At 44.7% G+C, this 26,318-nt stretch overlaps 1 protein-coding gene across 1 annotated transcript in view; it reads left to right on the top strand.

Annotated features, from left to right (window-relative positions):
• epha10 (EPH receptor A10) overlaps positions 1-26,318 on the top strand; it is a 125,632-nt gene that overhangs the window by 67,078 nt on the left and 32,236 nt on the right. Inside the window, exons 4-5 of the mRNA XM_084032759.1 lie at positions 13,058-13,213; positions 17,905-18,234. Coding sequence (XP_083888885.1) covers positions 13,058-13,213; positions 17,905-18,234 — 486 coding nt within the window. The remainder of the gene's footprint in view (positions 1-13,057; positions 13,214-17,904; positions 18,235-26,318) is intronic.

The raw sequence follows: 26,318 nt of genomic DNA, 5'->3' as shown, positions 1-26,318 counted from the left end.
TCATTGCCGGTGATTATTTACCTCACAGCAGGCCGTTAACAATGCGAGGCGGGCGTAAACGTTGCTGTTCTTGTTAGCCGCCGTAATCATACAGTCGCATAATAATTGAAGTTAAGTGGAAAAATACGGCTATTAATCTGGCACATTGCCCATGGGTGCTGTCCAAAACGGAGTGAGGAAAAGAAATGCACACACACACACACACACTTGGACGAAACCAAGCAATTGTATAGTTCTGGCCCAGCCGTTCCCACCCGCATCCTTTGCTCCTCCCGTTGCCTAGCAACCAGGTGTGGTTGGAGAAAAACAACACACAAGATTTAACTAACACTATATGATCAAAATGGATCAAAAGGTGATCCTATTTTATTCTTTTTATTTGATATGATGATGATGAAGGATATGCTTCGCCGCCAGCACCGCCGATGCACGATGTGGATAGACGCCACGTCTATTTAAATCCAGCCATCAGCCACGAGTCGGCCCGTGAAAGATCCATCAGTCAGATCCTCCCGATCCCGGAGAAGAAGGCAGCGTTTCTCGGCGTGAGTCTTGCAAATGAGACGGCCGCTGTGACGCATTCGGTCTTCAAATGCGGCCTGCGAAGGACGAATTGGGACACAGCTCGTGTAAAATCAGACGTGAAGCCCAAAATCGACCGCTCCTATGTTTCATAAATACATTTTTTCACAATCGGCGGTCGCATCAGGCTCCTTAGATGGATTCTGCATCGCCCCAAGCAGCCGCGATAGAGAAACGTCTCTTTATGATGAAGTGAAGCAGCGAGCTAAGTTTTAACAGCAGCACTTTGGAAACAGGAAGCCGCCTGGTGTCCGTGTTTGATTGTAACCGGTGCTGATGGCCACTGTGGTGCGGCTGTTCCGGTCGGTGGATTTGAACATGAGCCAGTGTGCCATTCATGCCTGTAAGTGACTGCTTTGTCAGCGGGCTGTCGGACGAGTCTCATGTTTTTAAAGTGTAGTCTCAGAAATAAACAATTAAGGATTCGTGGCCCTTGATGAGAAGAAGTCGGTGTTTATTATGGATCACCCTAAGGCACGACGACTTTAATGAGGGGCCAATAAGCTCAATTTGGGGGTTGAACTTTACAGCCTTCCCTTTCGACTGTTCACCCGCCATTAAAGTACAATCCGAATGTGCGGCGAGTCTCCAGCCACCTGTTTCAAGCCTCGCCACGGCTCCCTGCCTGGATCCACCGATGGCTGTTCAGCACTTAGCGAGGAAACGGCACCGTGAAGTGGGTCTCGGATGCGTCTGTCGCGCCTGAGACCTCCTCTTTGACGGGGACGCACACGTGTTAAACACACACACACGAAGCAGGAAGCGAACGCAGTCTTTCTCCCGAGTGCACACACGCCATGTAATGCTTCTTGAGTCCGACTGGATGACTCACTGTCTGGTTCAGTCTGTCGCCACATGCTACAGCGTCTGGACTATAATTCCCAGCTCAGACCTCAGTGTCTGTACTTGCATGCCAGGAGGGAGATTGCACTCGGAGAATAGTGAGAGAAAAAACCCTTCTAAGCAGCAGCAACAAACAAGAAGTCATTCATAGATTTATATTTCCGATGACTGTCGTCTGTTAACCTTTAAAGAAATGGTTGAAAGAGCATTTTTAAGTACAAAAAAAGACAAACAAAAGTGAATGTGCTGCGAAGGGAGGGAAAAATAGATTTCACTTTCTGTTTCTCTCTTCGTCCCTCCCTTCATCCCTTCTTCTCTCCGTCCCTTAATTGCTTGACTTCTATCCCCCGACTCCACGTGACGCCGTCTTGCATGTCTTAATTAAATGGCTGCTTAGGAAAGGAGGTAGGCGCTGAGTGAACGGAGGGACGTGGACGGGGAGGGATCGGGGGGAGGGGGAAGGGATGGGTGATGGGGGATTAATGAAAGAAGAGTCCGTTAATTACACAACAAGGTCAAGGCCGCTTTACCTTCACAGCTTAATTGTGGCCCCTGATTGTGTTGCAAGGCCTCGTTTTTAATTCAAACAGCGGGCAGACTAAACTATGTTAATTGTCGATGTGGAGTGTGTGTGTGTGTGTGTGTGTGTGTGTGTGTGTGTGTGTGTGTATATCAAGTTTGTATTTTATTAGGCAATGCATCAACTTCTACTCGACAGCGTGATGTTAAGGTGGGTCAGATTGTTAAAGACCTTAAGAAAGGCAAGTAACTTAGGTGTCTTATATTTTCCGGGTCTTTTACATTTTTTATTTGGAAACAATTTAACTGTTAAATTTTACATTATTTAAATGTTTGGTTGAAAATGGCAATCAACCACCAATAATAAAGAGATTCAGATTTTAGAAATCCAACTTTCTCAGAGGGACTCTGGTGTATAATCAGTGGCTCATTTGCATCTCTTCTCACTTTTCATTACAGGAAGCATTTTTCTGAGCTGTGATTGACACAGGAAGTCCTTGTTGACTGCAAACGGCAGAGATCACTTTGTTGTTGCAGCGAGAAAATGCATAAATTTTTGGATGCTGGGAGACGCTGGGAAAAAAACACAGTTTTTTAGTCAATAAGTGCAAAAATTACTTACTTACTTAATATGCGGTGTCCAATGTCAATGTTTATGTGTGCCTGCCATGAAGCTCAGCCATTAAACCCAGTGTGTGTGTGTGTGTGTGTGTGTGTGTATGTTGGAAGATCAGCCCACCTCATCTATCTCCTTGATGGACCAACTGTTCTTCATCACATGGGGTATTGGGGGGTGCACACACACACACACACACACACACACACACACACACACACACACACACACACACACACACACACACACACACACCTCCAAAACTGTCGTATGCTCTAATCATGACTCCCCTCCGCCTCCCTCCATCCCTCCCCCGCCAGTGAGGACACTTAATCAGCCTTATGGTCCAAGTGACCCCCTACCACTATCTCCATCCATCTCGCTAAGCTTTTTAATAATTTTGGATCAGCACGCTGGATCTCAAAATGTCACAGGGAATGAGCGATGAACAGAGATTAGGTCCGCCGTCGATGATCGGCTGAACAGGACAGAGAGCAGAAATCACAGAAACCGGAATTGGACATTAATGTTTTACAGCGGGAACGTCATGTTGGGGAACAGAAGGATTCCTTCCTTCCATTGAATGCGATGCATCTGGAAGGCACGACCTCCATTCTTTGTCGCTTCATTTCATCATTTTTGAATAAGGACGTTGAAGCTACTTGACATTTACAGAACGAATCCTGTGTTTTATGGAAACCAAACACAAAACCTGCTGAAATAACTCTGTTTGCGTATGCATGAAAAGGAAAAAATGCCTGACTCAGTTTACCCTGGAGTACTATGATCTCTGAGATTTAACCTCATGGCTTTGGTTAATACATACAGGCCAAGTGGTAAATGAGGGTCAGGCAGGTCAATCAGTGAGGCATTCATTGTGCGAGCCGGTGTGTGCAACACAGAGCAGAGTATAAAAAAAACAACACAGAACAAAGAAATGAGAGGAAAGCTCACTCTGTCGAGTGATGAGTCAAATTAACACTTATATGATGCAAAACAATATAATACATTAGCTCTTCATTCAATACTGCCACTAGTTGTTTGACTCAACTGGTGCATTTTGAATTGTGATCGGCTCTAATGATTCAGACGGGCCAAAAGTGAAAAGATTGTGGTTAAATATAAAACAATAAAAACAAGTATGATTGTTGTAAGAATGTAAAAAGTCTAAGGCGGCTTTTGGTTTCCTGGGTGAAAGTCCTGTGGTTGTTTGACTCATCAACCGCCACCCTAACTGGAATTTTGTCATTCTTCATTCAATATCACGTGACTTCCTTATTTACTCCAGTCACGGCCACTAGAGGTCGGCAACCTCTTCTTGTATCTGTATCGGTGACCCTCCATGTGATTGGACGAAACCAGCCTTCTGAACCTACTAGTACTTGTAATTGGCCCTTTCCAACTCATATCTATGAGGCTGCTACCACACATGACGCCCATTCAATCGGGTTTGAAGCCACTGTGATGCAGTCCGATGCAACAATCTGTTTCTAACATTTCCTATTCTTCATATTATTTTGAAATGCAAACAACATGACATGACTTCTCTTGTCAAGACATGCAATTAGTGTCACACGGTTGTATTTATGGTAAGACGGCTGTACCCCAAGGCATCATGGGTTGTGTTGTAAGCAGATGGCTGTTTCCTCTCAATGGAGTCTTTATCGGGACACTCGTGTTTGCACCTCTAATCCCCTTGCTATTGTTTATGCATAAGGGCGCTACCGCACACTTTTTGTTTTCATTCACACATTCATAATACGCTGTAAAAGATGCACAGACGCTCATATACATAATTACTCTGCATAAGGACACAGAGATGTACACCTCTGCCTACCCCGGTCCCCTCTAAGTGACTCTATTAGGTGTGTCTTCCAGGGTCGAGGAGCTATCTGATTACCCTTGACCTCCTCTCGTTTAACAATTCGACACCAGATTGAGTGAACTGCTCTACAGTTTTTTTCTCTCTCCGTTCTCTTCTTCTCCGCTGTGCTTAAGCATACGCGGCAGCACTCTGGAATGAAATTTATCGGGCTGTTTTGTCTATATCTGGGTCACCCCTCTTTATGAAAACGGCTGATTCGGATGAGGCGAATGGAAAAAAAAATGGAAATGCCATTAAGTAGCGGCGAATCACGCAAAGTCCACAGCCCAGATTTGAATAGCTGATTTGGGAAAAGAATCTAATGAAATCGGCGTGTCACAACAGACTGCGGGGCTGAAGATTACGCTTGTTTAATTTCCATAACCAGGCCACATCCAGCACACACACAATTAAAGGCGTCTGCAAGAAAACAAAAAAAAAACTCTCCGTGTCCTCCCTTAATGCTTCCACCAGTGATTAGCTTCTAGTCGCATATAATATTACATGTTTAGGAAATGTGAGATCCAGGCAGTTGACGGTGAATTTTCATCTGAATTGACTGCGACGAGCACATTTTCTTATCAGGGTTTCTCTCTTTTCTTTGTCTACGGGTTCTGCATTTTATTTCCACTTTCCCATAAAAGCACACTGACAGCATTTTCATTCGTTGTATATGTTATTTTTTTTTGTACTTGCAGACACACTGTAGACATTTTGGATACACGACAAATTGGATGTAGTGAAGAATGACATTACATTATGCCGTTGCAAACGAGGAGAGATGTAAGTGTCTAAAAGGCTGCTGTGTGCAGCGGTACAACCTTCGGCAGCATCGCAAATCAATATTACTTCTCTCACCTAAGGTTATCCTCGCTCTCGGTTTGAGGGAGGAATATCGCATTTTGGTGAAGTATGACAGGCGGGAGTGGTGGGGGGGGGGGAGGGGGGGAACGGCACGGCTGTTCAAAAAGAGCGGAACATTGAATCTCATTTTGCGAGCGCTTCGACCTGAAATTGCCTGACATTCACATGCAAACATGTTTTGCTGACTCGCGGCTGGTTGTAATGTAAATGGCCGGGACGCTCCTCCACTTCTGCTCGAATGCACTCGCACAAACGTACGCTGATATATTACCTTAACGTAAACGGGAACCCGTCTTCTGTTGCAAGGGTTTTTTTTCCCCCATGCAGGCTGAGCATTTGCAGTGAGGGGTGTGACAGTGATGATGATGATGATGATGGGGACGTCATCGCCTCTGGGCCGCCCTGCAAGCCTTGACCGATCAGCTCTGAATTTGTTTATTTTCTATACATTTTTCTGTCTTTCTCTGACATCTTTTCGTGCGTTCTTCATCCGTGGCATTCAGTCAGAAGTGCCACTTCTCATCAGTCCGCTTGAGATTGCATTGTGGATTCTTAGACAGCACCGCTGCTCTGTAGTCTGCAGGCTGTTTGTGTTTGTGCATTAACATCTTGAGACGTGTGATTGTGTGTGTGCCGTGTCACCGGGATTGGCACGGACGTAAATAAATGCCTGTTTGTCTGAGCTAAACGGACGCCACCGATCACACACGACGCTGCACACTTCAACACGGCGACCACTGGGCGAGGTCGCCGATCCCGCGGTAAGGGTGAGGTTTGATGATGTCAGAGTGAGGCTTGAGGCCGGCGCTGATGAGACGTAAGATGTGTTTACTGGTGACAGTGGAGGCAGTAAGAAAGCATGGGGGAGAGCATGCAACCCCCAGACCACTAGACTCACGAAACCAGAGTTGATTAGATTATGTCAAGGCAATGAGCGCCTGCAGCCAGGGTCAGCGGTTGTGCCTGAAATCATTACATGTAACTATGTAGTGCACTACATTTGCTGTGTGCCATCTTACTTGAGTGTCTGGAGTATTTGTGTGTGAATGGATGAACATGTCAGCTAACCCTGGCTAGTTTTGTTGGCCTGTTTTCTTTCTGTTTTCTAGAGAATGGCTGAAGAATAAAGGGATTTCTGAATTTCACCCAGATTAAAAAAACATATAAGAAAACTGAGATTTCTGGCACCAATACAATGGGATTTACGCTTTTATTTAGCGTTTGTTTAGCATTCCCTGCATGTGAAGGTTGTTCCAAGAGTCCCTACTGTACAGTATGTGATTATACAACCTATGCATGTGATGAAATATGAGAACAAGTTCAGGAAATTCAGCCCACGTGAGCTCCATGAAGCTCAGTCTGAATGAGAGCAACAGCTAAATACCTGAAATGTAAATGAACGGTGCTCGCGTCTGTCTGTGAGAGCAGATAATACTGATAATATTGAAATTGTTCCCTTTCAAGCTTTTGTTCCACAGCCTCTGATAAGTCCTTATTAAAATGATAGCTGGAGCAAAAGTAGGGATGGCGAATCGTAGACAAAAAGAGGGAGGGAGGAGGGCAGAGGGCTTACTCATAAATGGCAGAGACAATGATGTTTAGCTAGATGTTTAGCTATGCTAGTGGCCAAATATCCTTCAGATGGACATTTGTGGTCCCCAGAGGATGGATCCTACTCACTTCCTCAAGCTTGCCCATGAGGTTTTTGAGTGACTGTGATACCTTTCAAATGTGTCCTATTTTTTGGTTTACGAGCAAATAACCGCATAGCTAATTATGTGCAGCATTGTGGATATTCCCCTCAGTTGTCCTCAGCTTTTGTGCGTCTGGATGGGTTTGAGTACATTTGTGTTCGACCCTCTCCTGGTTCAGGTGTGCTTAGTTTTTGTCTGGATGGTTGCTTGTCTGTTCACTTCTGTCTGATTAAAAAACAGTCCAGATCCAGCACTTGGGCGCTGTGATGTAACACCACAGCTCTTTGCCGGGTCCGTTTTGTGATGTAACCACGCTGGCATTGTTCGACGTGCAGTGTGTGCCCTTATGAGAAATTAATCCATGTGTGTTTACACACTCGCACAATAATGCATACGTGCTACATCCGTCCTTGGCGGAATTAGACCCTTTCTCTGGCGCGGCGCTCGTACACAGCCGCCGCTGACATTAATACCCCTGGCAGCATTGTTCGCTAGTTATCCTCCTGTGTTCTCTGTGTGATGTCAGTCTGTGGCAACCAGGGCAGAACAGAGAATAAAATGATAAAGCGAAAGCGGTGACCTGAATGGCACGGCTCAGGGCTCTCTCTCTCCGATTACACTGTTAGGCGGCAGCCAGTCAGTGGGTAGACTTGAATGAGGTCTTTACTTTGAGCCGATAACAGGGATTTATGCTGTAATTCAGGGCTTGGTCATATCTTCAAAAGCAGCTAGACGCACAGACGGGTTATGAAACGGCGGGTAGCGCCAGAGAGAAAATTGTTGTCTTGAAGAAAAAAAAGCAGGCAGTGGAAAGTGTCACAACATTGCTTCTTTTCTTCTTTGTTTTCCCTTCAGTCACTTAATGTCAGCGTATAGCACTAGAAATCCCATGACAGTGTGATTTGTTACTTAACCGCCAATAAACTACACTGGCTTGGAGACACCACTGTTTGTGTAGAGCCAGGGAAGTGTCATTGTGCTCTGAAGTTAGTTCTTAGTAATTGTACAGACATTCATGGTCCCTAGAGGATGAATCCTTATGACTTCCGTGATCCCTTGACCTTTCATGTAGCGCCACCAAGAGTTTGACATTTAGTTCTTTTAGCAATCTTTCCCTCTGGACGAATGGAATCAAATATTTGTGGCCTTGACTTTTCATCAAGTCAACTATACTTTCATTCTGAAGTTTGTCCCCAACTAATGACATCCCCATCAGCCTCAGCTGTGCTTAGTGTTCAGGACTAATTAGCAAATGATAGCATGCTAACATGTTAAACCAAGATGGCGTCATCACAGGAGTGTAGCGGCCTCCCTCCAGGGAAACACTGTTAGCTCTGTCAGCACTGTTGGCATTGTTTGCGCTGTTAGCACCGTTAGTTTCCAGCTGCCGGCTCAGCCGTCGCCACGGTGACGGATGTTGAGAAAGACATTTAAATGTTCCCGATCTTATATTAAGGATCTTCGATATCTAACTCCAATGTGGTCCAAATCCAATGTGCCATTTGTACATTTCTTTTTTTTTTTTGAGTTGAATCCAATTTCAATGGATGCGATTTAGTCTGACTCATCGGGGCACCTCATCATTTCACAGTTTTATAATCTGACCCAACCTAAAACACTTAAACGTACCAATCAGTCATTTCCCTCCAACACGCCTACTTGTCTGAACTACAGTTTATTAGATGCTTCTGTGTGTGCGTGTGTGTGTGTGTGTCAAGGAGACCTTCAACACAGTTTGACGGTAATGAGAATTCATTTTGCGGATGTTAATGCTGCCTACCAGCTGAAAGAATTAGCATCAGAATCAGCCACACAGAGGGCTCCGATCTGAATTAAAGCTCTCTGAATTATTGATTTCCACCTACTAGGATCACATCCCATCTCCATTGTATCGCTCCTTCATGTTATCACCTCTTTTTCTCATTTTTTTCCTTCTCCCATGCCTTGCAAAGAAAATAGACTAAAGAAAACTAAAACCTATGAATGTTGTTTAGTGTTTCAGATTCGCATGTTTATTTGGGTTTATCCCTCAGTGTGTGTGTGTGTGTGTGTGTGTGTGTGTGTGTGTCTAAATCAACCTCTTTTAGTGTTATTAATATTAATTAATGTGTGCTGTCATGGAGGCAAAGAAACAATTCATTGCTCACATTTATTGTATTAAGTGCTTCATGATTTATTAATGGGCATGTTTAAGGTTAGAGAAAAGAAAATGAAGGGAAAGTAAGAGAAGGGCAAACCGTGAATTGATTGCTTTGCAAAGACAAAAGTCTATTAAAGTAATTTGTGAGCTCATTGAAATGTGGATTCTTCTGCCTTTTTTTTCTCCTTTATTCATTAGATGGTGAAACTGTTGCTATATCTCCAAGTGTCATTTTGATCATCAATATCCAACATTCATTCATCTGATTACACTTAAATTAAGTTTTATATCTGTGATTTTCCTCTACCACTCAAGTATACATGCTGATCAGGTTGCATATGATCCCCAGTATGGATGACTTCATCCTCACTGCCTCTCATCTCTTATTTGTCGAACCCAAGGAGTCCGCTCTCCCTCCCTGTTTAACATCCTTTCTTTGTACGTTACGTCGCCTCCCGTCTTTCTGTCTCTCACACACCATCTGTCTGTCTGTCTGTTGGTGGTGTCTGTCCCTCCTAACTATCTCTCACACCAGTTGGTGTCCCGCCTCATCGTCCACCCCCACCGCTCTCCTTATAGGACTTGGCATGTGGCTGCATATCTATATTATTACACCTTGAAGAAATACGTCCGTGTGTGTGTGTGCGTGTGTGTGTGTGTGTGTGCGTGTGTGTGTGTGTGTGTGTGTGTGTGTGTGTGTGTGTGTGTGTGTGTGTGTGTGCGTGCGTGCGTGTGTGTGTGTGTGTGTGTGTGTGTGTGTGTGTGTGTGTGTGTGTGTGCGTGTGCTAGCATGTTCCGTTTAATCGAGGCTCCCCGTTGGCACATAGGACAAATTGATCAGTCGGTTGGCCAGCTGTCCTGGCAAATCTCTCCTTCTGTCTCTTTATTTCTCTAACTACCCCCCCTTCCTTTCTCCGGCTGATGCTCTCACTTCCTAGTTTAACTTGTATCCATACCACGGTGATGAAAAGGCCTCCACAGGAAGCACTTCTTCTCCTGATTGGAGTGGTCTTCCTGACAAGCAGCACCTCTTGGATGCGTTTTAAAGAATCCACATTCTCCCGTTGGCAGGCGTTCTGACTGACGTGACCTTTTTCCTCGGCGTTGGCGGTCGGCGTGCCTACGAGCGATCCCTCGCCGGTGGAGAATGATGGGCAGCGCGCGAAGCCAGCTCCTTTTTTCTTTTTTTTGGCTATCTGAGCCGTGCATATTGTCTCGCTACGCCCCTATCATTAGACACACATTTCCAAGGTGGGCTGGCTGAAATGTGTGTATCCACACCGAATTGAGGGAGATAAACCAGGATGGCGGGCCAGCAAGCCGGCTTTTAACGCGCGGCGGGTTGAAAAAAATGCAGAACCCATTTGTGTTCTCATAGATCTATGCATAATTTGGCCTTGATTCGGAGAGGGGGGGGGTGCTATTCACGCTTGGTGTCCTTGGTGTGGTGAGGGAGGGATAGTGGCGGCACAGTCAGGAACAAAGACAGTCTCCTCCATTGCTGCTTAACATGGTGTGTGTGTGTGTGTGTGTGTGTGTGTGTGTGTGTGTGTGTGTGTGTGTGTGTGTGTGTGTGTGTGTGTGTGTGTGTGTGTGTGTTATGTCTCCACGCTCGGCTGTGCTGTGAGCTGAAAGAGAGAGGCTTTTCTCTGTGTAATGACAGACATTAGAAAGTCGATTACAAGGTTCTTACAGCCTCGGATACGCGACTCGCAGGCGTACACACACACACACACACACACACACACACATGTAGGCTACGCGTGCCCACTCCGAGGCTGACGAGGCTAATCGATGTGTGATGGCAGGCCTTTTGTGTGTGTGTGTGTTTTTTGTAAAAGAGGTGGGATAACAGAGGACCCCTTCATTACCGTGTCATGATGAACGTCCGTCAGCCGACCGCATCTTTGTGTGTGTGTGTGTGTGTGTGTCTTTGCACCTGCTGTGTGCACCTCCACCGTCGCCTCCTCTCTGCATAATTGACTGCACTCCGGTGTGACATATTGCCGGCGATGAGAGAGACGCTTTAGCATCCTTCCACACAAAGATTCCACTTACTGTTTAGACCTGTAAATCTCCGCTCATACTTCAAATTCTGTCACATAATTCAGATAGGTTTCTCTCTCTCGTCTGGCTGGTTATCCCCTACGAGTACAACGCCATGGTAACGTCATTCGCCTGACTCAGAGGCCAGCCTTCTTATAATAATATTACTCGAGGAGCAGCAGTAACAAGAAGTTGCCACGGTGGCCTTTAAAAAGAATTATAAAAACTTTAATAAAGGATCTCGCTAGAGCCAGCGTTTGCTCATCCTAAACTAACCAAGACACCATTCCTAATTCAGGTTATTATGCATTGATGAAAACATAGTCATGAATATTATTATCCATTTCTGCTCAAAGACACCCCCCCAAAAATACTGCACACTGGCCCTTTTAACTATTCATCGTGTGCTATTTAACGTGCAAATTGTATTTTGGTGAGCGACGTATATTCTCAGCACCAACTGCCATTCATAATACGCATAATAATACGCAAACTGTAACCTCGCTAAGTGTAGCAAAAGTCTCTTATTATCAGAGACTGTGTAATGAGGTTGTACTGAACATCTGCATGGAAAAGGAAGCCTGTCGGAGGTTATGTGTTTTTAATTAGAGGAGGGGGGAGAGAGAATTAAATTGAGGGAATCATAACAGAGGGGGCAGAAAGAGGAGGGGGAGAAATGTAGAATGCAAAGCAGAGGAGGAGAAGAAAACGATGAGGAGTGGAGGCTGAGAGAGGAGATAGAAAGGAGACGAGGGCGAGAGCATAGCAGAGGTGTTAATGTAGACTCGCTGTTTAGAATACAGTCTCAGAAGAGAGCGGAGCGGAGCACGGAGCGGCTCGCTGGCTGTCTGATTTCACACCCATTATCACCTGCCGGCACGGCGAGTGGAAAATGAAAGTGTGAGAGTGTAAAAGAAGCTGTGTGTTAGTGTGTGTTAGCCGCCCTGGAGTCACACAACGCATTGATGGGCTTGTGTGCTGCACTCGTAAGGTCACGCCTGCTTATCACCCTCGTCCGTGTTCCCAACCTTATAGGCTCTCTCCGGCTGCATGTGGGTTAGTTGGGTGTTTCCGGCTTCTTTTTTTAGTAGCAGATAAAGTTGGAAATATGTTTTTTTTTTTCTGCATATCGCCTCGGCTTGTTTTCTTTTGCCTCGCTGGGTCAATCCAGACCACTGATCACACGTAATGTTGGGATTGTGTTTGTCAGATTGAGTCTCCTCTACTTTTCTGGCCTAAACACGGTTTATCTCGTCTCTACTTCCCTCTTGACTCACTTGCGTTCTAGTTTTCTCCGCATTCATTCTTAATTTTATCTCATAAATTGAAAGGAATGTTATGTTTTTAAAGGGTTTAAAGTGCTGCTGTGCTGACTGGTATGCTGGTGTTTCTATACAAAAAGTTAGATTAAGTGCGTTTTTGAAGAGTTTTTCTGTGGAAATGCACAGAGAGTCAAGTAGAAAAACAAATGAGCTAAATGTTTTGATGTTTATGATCTAAGAAAATGTCAGAAAATATATAATTTTTACCAACTGACTTTATTTTCCATCTGTGAAAACAGGTGAGAATAAAATGTTAGTTTGAGTTCAGACGACTTGCAAACACACAATATCTGTCCCTATGTGTTAAGAATACATGTATTCCTATTTTGAACATTTCTTTACGCCATCAACACAAAGAAGAGAAACTGCTCCGCCTCTGAGGGGCTTCCGTAAATATCTCCCGGTTGTCTTTTACACAACGTGTGATATATGTGTTCATCCCCCTGTGTGTGAATCGCCTTCAAAATAAATCTTTCAGTGGGATTTCCCTCAAGGAAGCAGGAATTATTAATGAATCCATTTTTTTGGGACGTATCTAATGCACTATATTTCTGTGTTCTTTTCCAGCGTGTCCCCGCGGCTCCTACAAGATGTCCTCCAGGCAGCAGGAGTGTTTTCCTTGCCCCACCAACAGCGTCTCGGAGGAGGAAGGATCGGTGGCGTGTGTGTGTGAGGAGGACCACTTCCGAACCCCCCTGGACACACCCTCCGCCGCATGCACAAGTAATATGATTATATGGAGTTATTGTCACAAGATATCACTCATGCATATATGTTTCCTTACGTCCAGACGTTGTTTGGCATTAAGTGAGCAATTTCATGTCTGTGGGCCAATCATTACCACACCCACCCGTTTGGCCTTTCATTCGTCTGCCCTTGCCGTTTGCCTCTTTATCCTTTTAAAGACCACTTTTACCCGTCCTTCACCCCGGATTCTTTCATCCACCTCCCCTTTCTCTCCGTCTCGCCATCAATCCTCATCCTCCCATCCCTCCTGCTCCTCCTCACCCCCCCCCGCAACCTTCACCTCTCCTTCACCTCACCCCCTCTCCTTTTCATTTCTTTCATGTCGAAAAAAGAAATCCACCCCAAAAAAACCTGCCGATTGTTTCTTTTTAATCATCCCAGGAACAAGGGGGTCTCAAAGACTAGAGGCAGGATACGTGGGCTCGTGCAGCTCTACTGATTATAAAGTTGTGAGCTGGTCAAAGAGTTTCTACGAGCTCAAAGGATTTATTTTTCTCCTTGATTGCATCACTTAACAGAAAATTTGCTTTCTTGTTTGAGTTAAAAAGCAGGAATTTATTTGGAGTAATTCGTCTTTGATTTAGCACATTTTAAGAATTTCAGATAAATTCACTTCTCGTTTATCTTCCTTAGAGGAAAATCTCGTGATCATTCACGTTATTTTTCTTTTTAAGGTGGACTTAAAAAGAAGAATAATGGCTCCCCTCCCAACCTAATAGTATACACGCGTTATGTATCCATCTACTGCAGCCATTTCCTCTGCCTCTTAACCTTTATCCCTTTTATCAGCCACCCATCCCTCATCCCTCCTGCCATTAGGTCAACATTACATATTCCTCCAAAAAGCCCATCATCCCATTTTCTCCATCTTTTTGCTGAACCTTTTAAATCCCCTCCATAATGGTCCACCTTTTATTCTGACGTTACAGATTCATTTTCTCCTATTCCTCCATTATTAGCCCTTCACCGGACGACCCATCTGTTTTCCAAACCCCCTCTCCGCTCTTCCCTTTTGACCCCTGAACGCACATTTTCCCTCCGTTCTCCCTGTCTGTCTCCTTACCTCGGCCACTCATCGCTCTTCTCTACCGCCCACTGCCCTTCTCGCATTTCCCTTCCTCTTCATCCTCGCGTCCAATGGGTGTAATCACCCCATTGTTCTTCCCTCTGTCAAACGGAAACCTCATCCCTCTGTCCTCGAGCAACAAACTCCATTCCCTCTTCCCCGGCGCTCCACGCATTATCCGTTCATCCCTCACCTCTTACCTTTTCTCACATACCCGAATACCGCTCTTCTCCGATAAAGTCGCGAGGCCAATAAGACAAAGACCATGCAGGGGTAAAGCCCTATCGATTTCCACATGGAGAACAGCCTATTGATATAGCTTAGTAATTAGATGGAGGAATAATGGGCTCCATATCCTGTGAGTACTCGGGGCAGTAAAACCCGTGGGGTCACAAGGTCTGTGCAGGCGTGTTTGTGTGTGATGTGTGTGCGTGTGTATATATGTGTGGTCCTACCGGCTTTCATGGAAACCGCAATGAAGGGGTGTAATTACAATATTGATCGCCGAGCTCTCTGATCCCGGTGTGATAACATTTATAGCAACCTAATGGCCACATTAATTACACGATTGATTCGCTAATTATGATCATCCCCAGATTTGGCTAATCCAACGTGTGGCACGGATGGAGAAGGGAAGATGAATGTAGAATTATAAGGGAGGAAAGGGGGAGATCTTGCTAGATGAATGAGTTTTGATGTAAGCGGCTTTTTATCTCAGCCATTAAAGAATAATACCAGAGTCACTTTATGCTTTTCCCTTTAGTACCCAAATCCTGCTGTGTTTACCGCAGTCAGAAGCCACTGCTTAATCTTTTAACATCATAAACCCTTCATTGTTTTAAGAATCCCTTTGAAACGGGTGCATTTCCTTTTCAAATGACATTCATCTTCTGATACTTCCTGACATGACTTATTACCATCGTTAATGAGCACTATTTACATATTTCTGTTGCACATATTTAGTTGCGGACGTGTATAGACAAAGTAAAACTTTGGAAACATTGACATGTCTCACTGATGATGCAGAAACATTTCTTTTTGTTTCAGTTTTGGCAGAACTACCGCTGACAGGCCTGCAGTAGTAATGACTGTAGAATAAGAACTATAAGGAGAAAAATAGGAAATCTTCAAGTAATGAATAATGTTTGTCAATGCGCCTCTCGGCAAATGGATTTTTGAAAACAGTGGGAGCCAATGACTTCCGGGCGGAGAGTTGCAGAATAACTTCTGACTTTGACGAATGCATAAAAGGCCTTAATGGGAAATAATGTAGATTGTATCAAGAGAAAGTTTGGGTTTGATTCATTATTCATTATGGTTAGGGTTGGGTTTAGGTTTGGGGTTAGGTTTAGGTTTGTTGTTAGGGTTAGGTTTATGGTTGTTGTTAGAGTTAAGTTCAGTGTTGTTGTTAGGGTTAGGGTTGGGGTTCGGTTTAGGGTTGTTGTTAGGGTTAGGGTTAAGTTCAGGGTTGTTGTTAGGGTTATGGTTGGGGTTGGGTTTAGGTTTGGGGTTAGGTTTAGGGTTGTTGTTAGAGTTAAGTTCAGTGTTGTTGTTAGGGTTAGGGTTGGGGTTGGGGTTCGGTTTAGGGTTGTTGTTAGGGTTAGGGTTGTTGTTAGGGTTAAGTTCAGGGTTGTTGTTAGGGTTAGGGTTAGGGTTGGGGTTAATTCCTTTTTTTATTTCGGCTGTATCTCCAGAACGGTAAGTTGTAGAGATACTTTCCCAAAGGGACTAGGGACCTTTTGAGGAACTCATGGAGTTGCTACCACAGGGGCCAGGGTGTAAATCAACTTCCAGGGACAATTTCAGAGGACATATAATCCCCCCAAAAAAGGTCCTGGTCTGGGGTAGAAGCCTATTTTCTGAAGGTACAGAACTTTAAGGCTGGACAGTCAATGATTTGTCAAACATTATATTTGAAATGTAACATTAAGGGTGAGTTTTAGATTTGCTACGATGAAGCGTGTTGGAGCAGTTGTAGAGGGGGAGCCAACGAGTTGGGGAAAGCATTCGGAGGATGGAGACAGATGGAGAGTGAACGATTTTGTGAGGCCACGTTCTATTAACTCAGATTTGAAGATGATAAAAAGAAGTAAAAAAAAGGAAACTTCAAGGAAAGAGGGAGCACATGGGTGAAACAGCATAGAGATGTGAATAAAGGGCCCAGCTGTGTCTTCATCTAATCTGTGTGTGTGTGTGTGTGTGTGTTACGTAACTCGGCGCTCCACGTGCGTCCAAAGAGGGACGCAGCTGCGGCGTGTGACGCGCACACCTTCACTTATTCATCACACAGCACATGCACACACACACAGGGAGGCATGTAAAATTCATGGCCTTTAATGGACCTCAGCTCTATTCAGCCTGCGTGTTCGAGGACCTGCAGGAGAAGGCACGGGTCAGTCAGGACAACGGCTTAGTGATGAGGTGCAGACATTTTTTAATTTGAGCTTTTTTTGACATCCTTTATAGCAGCTCTTGTGATGCATCTGGCATATCACAACCCTCGCATCAAATCAGATCGATGTTCTAGGAGGGTTAAAAGCCTTCTCCATGGTAACGCACCTTGATTCACTGATGGTAAGAGGAGGATTTGTTCCACGCAGCACTGCTGACATCAGTACATAACGGACCAATTTGTCATGCTCATGCATGCGCACAAAAGGTACGACGAGTCATCAAAACACACAGACGTTAGTCCTCCTCAAGTGTTTTTCCTGTCTTTCTGCATCATCAATAATCCCTCCTCCATCCCAATCCAATAAATGCTTCTTCTTGTTTTTTTTTTTGACTCCCCACTGCCAAACCAAACAGAATGCAGCTGTATCCCAGCAACCATCCCCATTAGGGTCAAGTAGTTTTCATCAAATCAATTGTTTAGCGCCAAATCCTGGATAAAACAGGATTATTGCAACATGATGTGCGCACTGATCCCATGCAATGGCGCCATAATACCCAATGCACTTAGCCCGTCAGTCATGAGAGGAATGTCACGCTTCGGCAAAGTAATGTTTGAGCGATCTATTGACCAGTGCTTTTCTCTATTCTGTTCTGGATAGTACCCCCTCATTTAGGCAGGATTCTTCCCCGATCGCCAAGAGTCGATTGATTCTTTAACCTTCTGACCTTCTCATATCAGCCCAGCTTGCTTGGAAGCGGTGCCAAAATAGTACCAATGGAAACCCAAAAAAGAGGAGTTGAGTAGAGCCGTGCCATGATGTGGAATACCTGCATATGTTACAGTTCAACAAGTTGCTTTACAAGTTCCTGGTCCATAAATGCCTCACTCCCATTGAAGGCCTTTACTGTTCCAGAGATTAGTAAGTAGCCTTTGAGTGTCACGTCTGAGGAGTGCAGACCGCCGCCGCTACGATCGCTCCGCCGTGTATAATGGGCATGTCATGTGGTGCCATGATTAGACGAAGTCAAATCCTTTCGTCAATTTCAATTGCTGCGTAACATTTGCAGACGCGAGGATGTGTTTGATTAAGTATTGATGTTCACAACAGAGGGAAAGCACACCGTTTATTTCCCTCTCTACTTCCGTGTCTTTGTTTGTTCATCAGAAAAGACGATTATGCTGTTCTTTTTACTCTCGTCTCCCCAGGGCCTCCCTCCCCGCCTCGGGACTTGGTCTACACCCTCAAGCAGTCCACGCTGATCCTGGAGTGGGCCGCGCCATCGGACACGGGAGGCAGGGTGGATCTGACCTACAGCGTGGGGTGCCGGAGGTGCGTCGGGAGGCAGTGCGAGCCGTGCGGCGCCAGCGTCGGCTTCGTGCCCCAGCAGGTTGGCCTGACGGAGAGAACGGTGACTGTGGTCAATCTGCTCCCCAACACCAACTACACGTTCAGCGTGGAGGCCTTGAACGGCGTGTCGGAGCTGCTGCCCAACAAGAGGTTCTACACCCAGGTCAACGTGTCTACCAGCCTGCCAGGTGAGCCCCCAGTTTGACCTTTTTGAAAAAACACATTTCACATTTAAAACTTGCCGTTACACGTCGGCACAGGCAGGAAAGCAAAACACAGCTGGGGAAGAATGAGGTCGCAATGCATTTCCAAAAAAAAGAGACGATGCAGCGAATGTAGTCGAATGGGACAAACCAGCACGCTTGGGTGGCTGAGCTGAAAATGAGTTTTAAATCATCCTGCACCGCGTGTGTTCGTCTGTTTGAATATCTTGTTGTAGGTCAGATTTTAGGGAGGATCACAGAGATCTGAATGCTCTTTGTTAACATGCACTATCTGTGCTGTTAGATAAAACACATCAACCTCGCCTTAGATATCTGAAATAACACCGTTAAAGAGTTACAGTTTTGCTTCATAAGAGCGTATTTGTTTCTTATAACAGTACCTAGAATTGGCTGTTGATACCTACACACACACACACACACACACACACACACCAACAAAGTATAACTGTCTTACTTGCAGGTGTTCTCCGTTCATAGATTTATGCACGCTCTCAGACGCACACTGACCTTTGAATTGTAACTTATTTGCAACATGCATACATTAACATACAGTTGTGTACGCACACACAGACACACACACACACAGGCGGAGCAAAATGTCTTGCCCGGTTGAGGTGATCTCATTTTCATCAGCAGACGTCTTCAGCAGGCCATTAGCCAGCGCCTCCAAAAGCACTTTGCTAACTAGCCCTGTCAACCAGCTCTGCAACAGCATTATCTGGAGGAGCTCGAGTGTGAAAAGACCCCAAACACACACACACACACACACACACACACACACACACACACACACACACACACACTGAAAAATGTAAAAAGAACACAATCTGGCTTTAAAGCTGAAAAACCCTCCTGTTATACATAAATACACACGTGCATTCACCTGTCATACATACTGGCTGTTTTTTTACTTACGAATCCATTTGAAAAACGCTGAAATAAATATTAGCGTGAGGAGAGCGAGGGCTTAATGAGGCAAATGTAGGGCAGAGAGACGGTAATGTGCTGCACGTAGAGGCAGGTGATGGGGAAACGGAGTGCGTTTTGGCAACTGATTAGAAATCAGCTCGGAGAGATGAGCTGCATCTGCGAGTGCTGAGACGGTCGCAGCACTTAGTTTCATAGGAGCTATAACACTTTGCGTGTGATATACTCCTTATTACTTTGGTTCGCATGGTTAAAAATATGCATCGAGTCTTTAACATGATGAAAGCGGGGTTGATGACGGAGACCGTGCCTCCGTGTGCACGACGATGACGACGACGGCGGCTTTAGGGAGATTGATGTTGAGGGTATTTATAATGAAAGTCTGTGCTTCCCAGTGGCCCAGATTACTTTGTTGGCCGACTGTAAATGTGATGTAAGGGGAGCATCTGGACATCTGGAGTGAATGAGAGGCTAAAGGACAGCTTTATGTGGATAGCATGCGCCCGCTCTCTGTGTGCTGTCGAATTGTGCTGTGTTGAATTTGGTGCAAGCCCTTAGAGGGGGAATAAAAACTGCCAAAACGAATCAGAAATAGCTCATCGAACTTATTTGCACATTTCTGGCCTCATTTGAGTCAATTGTAAGTAAATTCATCATTCCAGAGTAAATGGAAGTGCAATAAAGGAACAAATAAAATATTTATCTTCACCGATAAATCTAGATTTCAAAGGCAATATCACCATTATGATGGAGATGTACGGATCATGCACCTCTTCTATTACTCTTAAATAAAACTGAACATTTGAATACAACATTTATGATACAATTTAGAAACTATACTATGTTTTTGCTATATTTACTGTTTATATGTGGACTCTTCACTGGGAGTTTTACTTTAAAACACTATTTATTTCCATCTTGCCATGTTACAAATAACATAAATCTCCCAAAAGTACTAACAGCAAGGGTTCCTTGGAGGGGAATTGCAGTCTGGCGGCGTGTCTTCTCTCTGACTCTGTATGTTTGTCATTGCTGCAGACATGTTAGTAACTTAATCTGCAGTTTATGGCAGAAATGAAATATGAAAATAACATAGATGTATTATAGTGTGGCTGCAAAACAACATTTGTCCACATCCAGGGGACAAAACAACATTTCTGGCCACCTGACAAATGAACTTCAACCAAATCCTGGAGAAAAAACGCCTGAAACGCTAAATGTTCAACATGTTTCACAACACTATGTCTTCTGTTCTCATACTTGAGCCCTTCCATGTGACATCGTACGGCTAACAGGCTACAACTCAGTCGTCTCCGGCTCCCTGAAGGGATTTAGCTCCAGCCTGGAAACTCCGAGCTCCAAGGTTAGGGTTCGGACACACCTGTGGTGATTATTTTTTTCAACCGTCCCCCACAGCTCTTAGCGATCCGTCTCCCCTTTATCGCCCTCTTCCCTGTCCGTCTGTCTTGTCAGCAGTTGCCATGGCGTCGATTTGTGGATATTATGGGGTATTAGGGTGTGAGTTGTCCCGCTAACCGTGTCATCCAGAGGGATTTGGACAGCGGGTTAGGGGAGTGTGTTTGCAGGGGTTTCAGAAGACTTTCTGTGTCAGGGAGGATTTAGAGTGACATTTGGTGTGTGTGTGTGTGTGTGTGTGTGTGTGTGTGTGTGTGTGTGTGTGTGTGTGTGTGTGTGTGTGTGTGTGAGAGAGAGAGAGAGAGAGGAAGAGGGAGACAGAGCTGTTAAAATCCACTCTTTGCTGTAGAATGACTTTACGGGTGTCTTGACTTCCCGCTACTGAATTCACCCAACGATGTCAGCTTTTGTTTAAAAAAAAATAATAACCCTTCGGCTTCCACACAAGACCAGCAGAGGATGGTTTAGAATCAACAGCTAACAAAGTAAAGGTCACCTTAAACCCTCTCGCCTGCTCCCTTCACGCGGCAGCTCTCCCCCGAGGGTCAAGTGAAGTCGAGCCACTGCGTCTGCTAATGCTAATATCCTACACAAAACCCCATTGACTGACTGCACTGCTGGTGCTCGACCTCACCGGAGACACCTGAGAGTGTGACCCGTGCACACAAGTGAAACGCACAACATCCTGTTTCCTTTTCATGCCTATTTTATGTTGCATACTTTTATTTATATTTTTTCCCTCCTTTATCTCTGTGCAGAATGTCGTTGCACATATACAAAAAAGGCATTCATTGGCTGTCGTGCAACCTCATGCCTTCTCTATTGTAGTCAGTTACACTATAATAAATAAACAAAATGGCATGCCCAGTAATAAATATTAACATTTTACGGGAAAAGCCAAAGACACGGGGGCGATACATGACGTTTTTCGGACTCCGAGTCTCTTATTTTTGCTGCAAGCCCAATACATTTTCCACATTGTTGGGGTTGAGGGTTGAGAGTCTGAGGCGAGGTAGTTCAGGTACAGAAAAGGAAAAAAAAAAATCCACTTTGTCCGTACATGTGAGTGCACCTCCACACCATGTCTTTACACCATCAAAACTCACTGACCTTTATGAATACTGCAGCAGGGAGGTGGAAACGAAGCTATCACATGCTCTCTCTCTCTCCCGTTTCTGTCTTGCCACCTCATCATCTCTTTATTATCTTTAGCTCTTTTTTTTACCTCCTCCATACCTCCGTGTTCCGATCTCTTCTTTTTTTTTTTACTGTCTATTTCCTTCCTCATTTCCCCCACGTTATCCTTTCCTGCTAAACTTACTATTCTTAGCTGGTAATTTCTCTCCCTGCTGCCACTTCATCCACAACCACCATCTTCTTGCCGCCTGCCTTGACATAATCACAGCTACCTCCTTCCCTCTCTACAAGTCTTTTCCCCCCCATCTTCTCTTACTGTACCATATTTGTTTTTCTGGGCATGGTAAGCGTGTTAGCAGCGGGTGGTATGGTTTAGCTGGCAGCTGAGGGCTAAGAAAGCCTGAGGATTTAAAGCACAGTCTGAGTTGGGGAGAGACGGTGCCAAGGGGTGCTATTTTATGGCCAAAAAGAAACCGACAAAGACAACCACAACCAGACCACAGGGGGTCCATCGTATGCCTTAACTAAGATTTTCTGTCTTAGCAGGTGAAAATCATTTTAAATCTGACTATAAAAACCCTCCATTGAAACCAAACCAACAACAAATTCCATTAAAAACATCTCTTGGAATCGAACGCTTTTTCCCCAACAGATGTTTTTTTTTTATTTTTTATCAGGACTCTCCAGGCCACCAAGGGGAAGGGGGGAGTTTTTGCATGGTGTGTCAAGGATGGGTGGATGGATAAAAGGGAAGAGAGGGGGATAGAAACATGACTGGAGTCGCGTGAGGAGATGGGGCATGGGCTGGCTAAATGGGGGATCAGTTTTGCCCCGGGCTCATGGGGCCCCTTATCCAGCTGTGGATTAGGGATGCGTGTGTGTGTGTGTGTGTGTGTGTGTGTGCCCCGTGTGCACCAGGCCATATGTGAAAGACGACATTTTCATTCATGCTTTACTGTGCTCGCATGCAATACATTGCTTCATGCTTGATTTGTGTACAGGCAAGAAAGGATGTGGTAATGACATCTTGCCTGTGTGTGTGTGTGTGTGTGTGTGTGTGTGTGTGTGTGTGTGTGTGTGTGTGTGTGTGTGTGTGTGTGTGTGTGTGTGTGTGTGTGTGTGTGTGTGAATGTCTTGGCCCCCAGTGGTACATCCAAAGCGCTTTAGCTGAGGCAGGGAAGAAGAGAGGGATGCGGGGAGGCTGCAGAGATGAGGTGGAGGTGCGGGTCAGGGAGGAGGAAGGATTGGCATTTCAATATCCTGAGAGGATTACTGGCCCGGCTTTAGATGGCAGGTCCTCGCGGAGTTACATGGGCCTGAGAGGTGGGCGCATAAAGGGAGGAGGGGAGAGAGGGATGAATATAGAAGTGGAGGGATGGAGAGAGAAAGAGAGGTGAGCTGTGCAGCGTTGTGAGCAGAAAGTCTTCTGGGTGCAAAGGAGGCATGCCGTGAAGAGCAGAAGCGAGAATACATGTATTTCTTCCATAAAAAAAAAAAAATGATGTGCAAAGAGCAGAAACTTTTCTCTCCCTCTGAACTATCTGGTGCTTTAAACAAATGCGGAGTGCGTTTACAAGTTCTTGTGTGGGGATGGAAGTCAGGAGATGAGAGGACAGAGAGGTCTTGAGATAAAAGGGAGGGAATAGAGGAGGAACATCAAGAGTCAGAGGCAGAGTGAGCTGAGGAGCACAGGTTATGTGGTGGAAGAATACAGGAGAATAAAGGCGTAAAGTTCAGGCAAGCAGACGCTGGAGGGGATGTGGTAGAAGTTCTTAGATCATTTACTTTAGTAAAAGTACTTATAGTGCGCTTAAAAAAAACTCCACTGCAGTAAAAGTCCTTTTTTTAACTGGTTATGAAACAGTTTGACACCAAGATGATTGGCTATTGTTATATAATTATTTCCAATGCTTGCCATCTGTGCCACTGTGTCAGATGCCATGCAAAATCATTTAAAATAATGCAGCTTCACCAGAAAGTCCTTCAGCTCAGACTCCAGGGGGTTCTGGCTGCGACCAGCCCAGCGTGGACAGACTCCCATCCAGTTTGGCTGCCATCTTCGACCTGGAGTCGAAGGGTCCGGCCCGGAGGAGAGCTTCACGGCGGGCAGCAGAGAGCAGAGAGCTTCGCCTCGTTGCTCCGCCTGGAGGAGGCGTGGAGTCAACACTGACACCATGCTGCTGGAGGCCCAGGCCGTATGGATCGGCTCGCTGGAGGGAAGGGAGAACCAGAACCAGGACTAAACCGGGCAGGCTGTCAGACAGTAAAATTAGAGGTTTTCCAAAGGGAATCTGGTGTGCTGAAATACTACCACTTCTGTCTGCGGGGACAGCCGGAATCAACAGAAAATGAAAGTAAAAAGTAGAGTATTATGAGCTACGTGCACTTAAAGTGACAAAAGTTTTATGTTATATTGTTGTAATAATGGGGTCGGTACGGCGAACAAAAACAAAGTTCAGCAACACAAATCTTTTTATTCTCTACCGGTTTGTTTTGTAAAAATATTGGAGAGATTTAAAATCTCAGGCATCTGAAACCAGAGACCCAGACACTGTTTTTGTGTGAGACAAAGAGGTTTACAACCACCGGTGAAGTCTTGAGCAATGCGTTGTGCTTTGTATGCTTATTAAATGTATTATTAATGAAAAATCTGAGAAGTTTATAAGCTCCAAATGAAAACACTACAATAGTAAAGAAGTACCTCTAAATTGTACTTACTTATTGTACGGTACTCCATGTCAAACAAATTGAAGAAAAAGACACTATTGGATGTTTGCGTGATACGAAGAGCTCTGATTGACTTCTGATTTATTTCAGTTTGATTATTTGAATATTTATAAGTTTGAGGCTGAATTAATTTGCCTGGATTGTGGCAAACTGTCGGGTAATTATTTTATTTTTTCCCCCTATTCCTCCACTGAATCAGCGCTCATCAACTGTCACCGTCCAAAACTCTACATCTTACTCATTTTGTTCCCAATACCCTCTCTTTTTCCTGCTCCACCCCCCCTCATCCCCACCTCCAGCCCTCTGCACAGAGACATTTGGATCCTCTTTGCCTCCTTAATTAGAAGTGATGGGAAGGTGAAGCTTCAGCAGGCACCAAATGAATAGAGTCATCAAGCTACTTTTCAGGACTATAGCCCAGCCACTTAAGACGCTTTTTCACCCTGTGATGGGAATTTTAATTGCCTACCTCTTGGCTTATAATTGGAGTCTATGAAGAGGCACTCTCAGGGTCTTTAGTATGTGTGCTCTGCTCTGTATGTGGGTTTACAGTTGTTCGGAGAATTCTGATGTTCGCTTAGGAACCAAGACAAAGCTTTGAGGTAGCTGATGACACAAATACACACAATGTTACCCCTCATGATCGGAGCGCTGTACGAGGCTCGGGGCTGTCTTTTGATGCCAAATCCAGGAGAGGAGAGACAAACGGGAAGGAAACCAAAACATCAAAATCTGTCATTTCATCTCTTTTCAACATCTTATATTTGTGTTTAAGTATGAGTTCATTATCTTATATATTTAATATTTTTTTGTCTTAGCATCTACATTGGGATCATTTCTCTTTGATGTGACTTGATCTCTGATCTACTCTGAGTACAAGTACATGTATTTGCATGTATTTCAAGTATTTCAGAAGACAATATTACACATTTTTTTACTCCACTACATTTTGTTGACAGCTTTATATAACAAACGAGATTTGACATACAAAACATATGATCGGCCCAAAAATGACGACTCATTATTACAGATTATACAACTTAATGGTATATGAAAAGGTTCAAATGTGCCAGTTTTTCAGAATTATAAGTACTTTTGATTTCTTGAGTACATTTTTACTAATAATACACTCCTAGTTTTACTGAAATGGAAGTATCATTGAATCACTTATAGTTAGGATTTTTTGGTAGAGGGGTTATATGAGGTATTTATCCATAGATATGATACACAGATACGTACTTTAAAAAAACAATCTGAACTAGCCCTTTAATTTAAAGACCTGCATTCTCTAAACTGAGTATGCCTTTAGCGCTCTCTCTCTCCACATGTTTGACTTGCATGACAAAACTAAAGGAAGGAGGAAGTCGCCATGTGAGCGTTTGTGTGCGTTTGCTCTCCTTGTGAGTCTGTAAGGGCAGATAAAGCTTTCTACACCCTCTCAGCCAACCTCCTGCAGCAGGCTTGGGTCAGCCACTGTGTGTGTGTGTGTGTGTGTGGCCTGTGTTTTTATTGGTTGGAGGCTCCGAGCGGAGTCTGCCTGGCTTGACGGATGTGTCGTGATCAGACCATGCCTCCTCTGCCTTTAGGCCAAAGCACACTGGGCCTGAAGAGTGTTCAGAATCAGTCGGTGAGCAGCTGTCAAAAGCAGTTTAAGCAAGTCGGCCGTCGTCGCTCTGCCCTGGTGGGAGTGTGGGATGCCAGATTTGACAGATTTGTAAACGGTAAAGTCAGAGCCAGCAGGTAGAAGGTGCTGGTTTTTTTTTTTTTGGTTTGTTTTCTTAAACAAAGTCATCCTCTCACAGGACCACACATCCTCTCGTCTGACTCATACATGTGCAGAA

Source organism: Eutrigla gurnardus (assembly GCF_963514095.1).
Source record: "Eutrigla gurnardus genome assembly, chromosome: 17".
In the NCBI taxonomy this organism is placed as follows: domain Eukaryota; kingdom Metazoa; phylum Chordata; class Actinopteri; order Perciformes; family Triglidae; genus Eutrigla; species Eutrigla gurnardus.
Note: the sequence above shows the minus strand (reverse complement) of the source record. Positions and strands in the feature narration are given on the sequence as shown.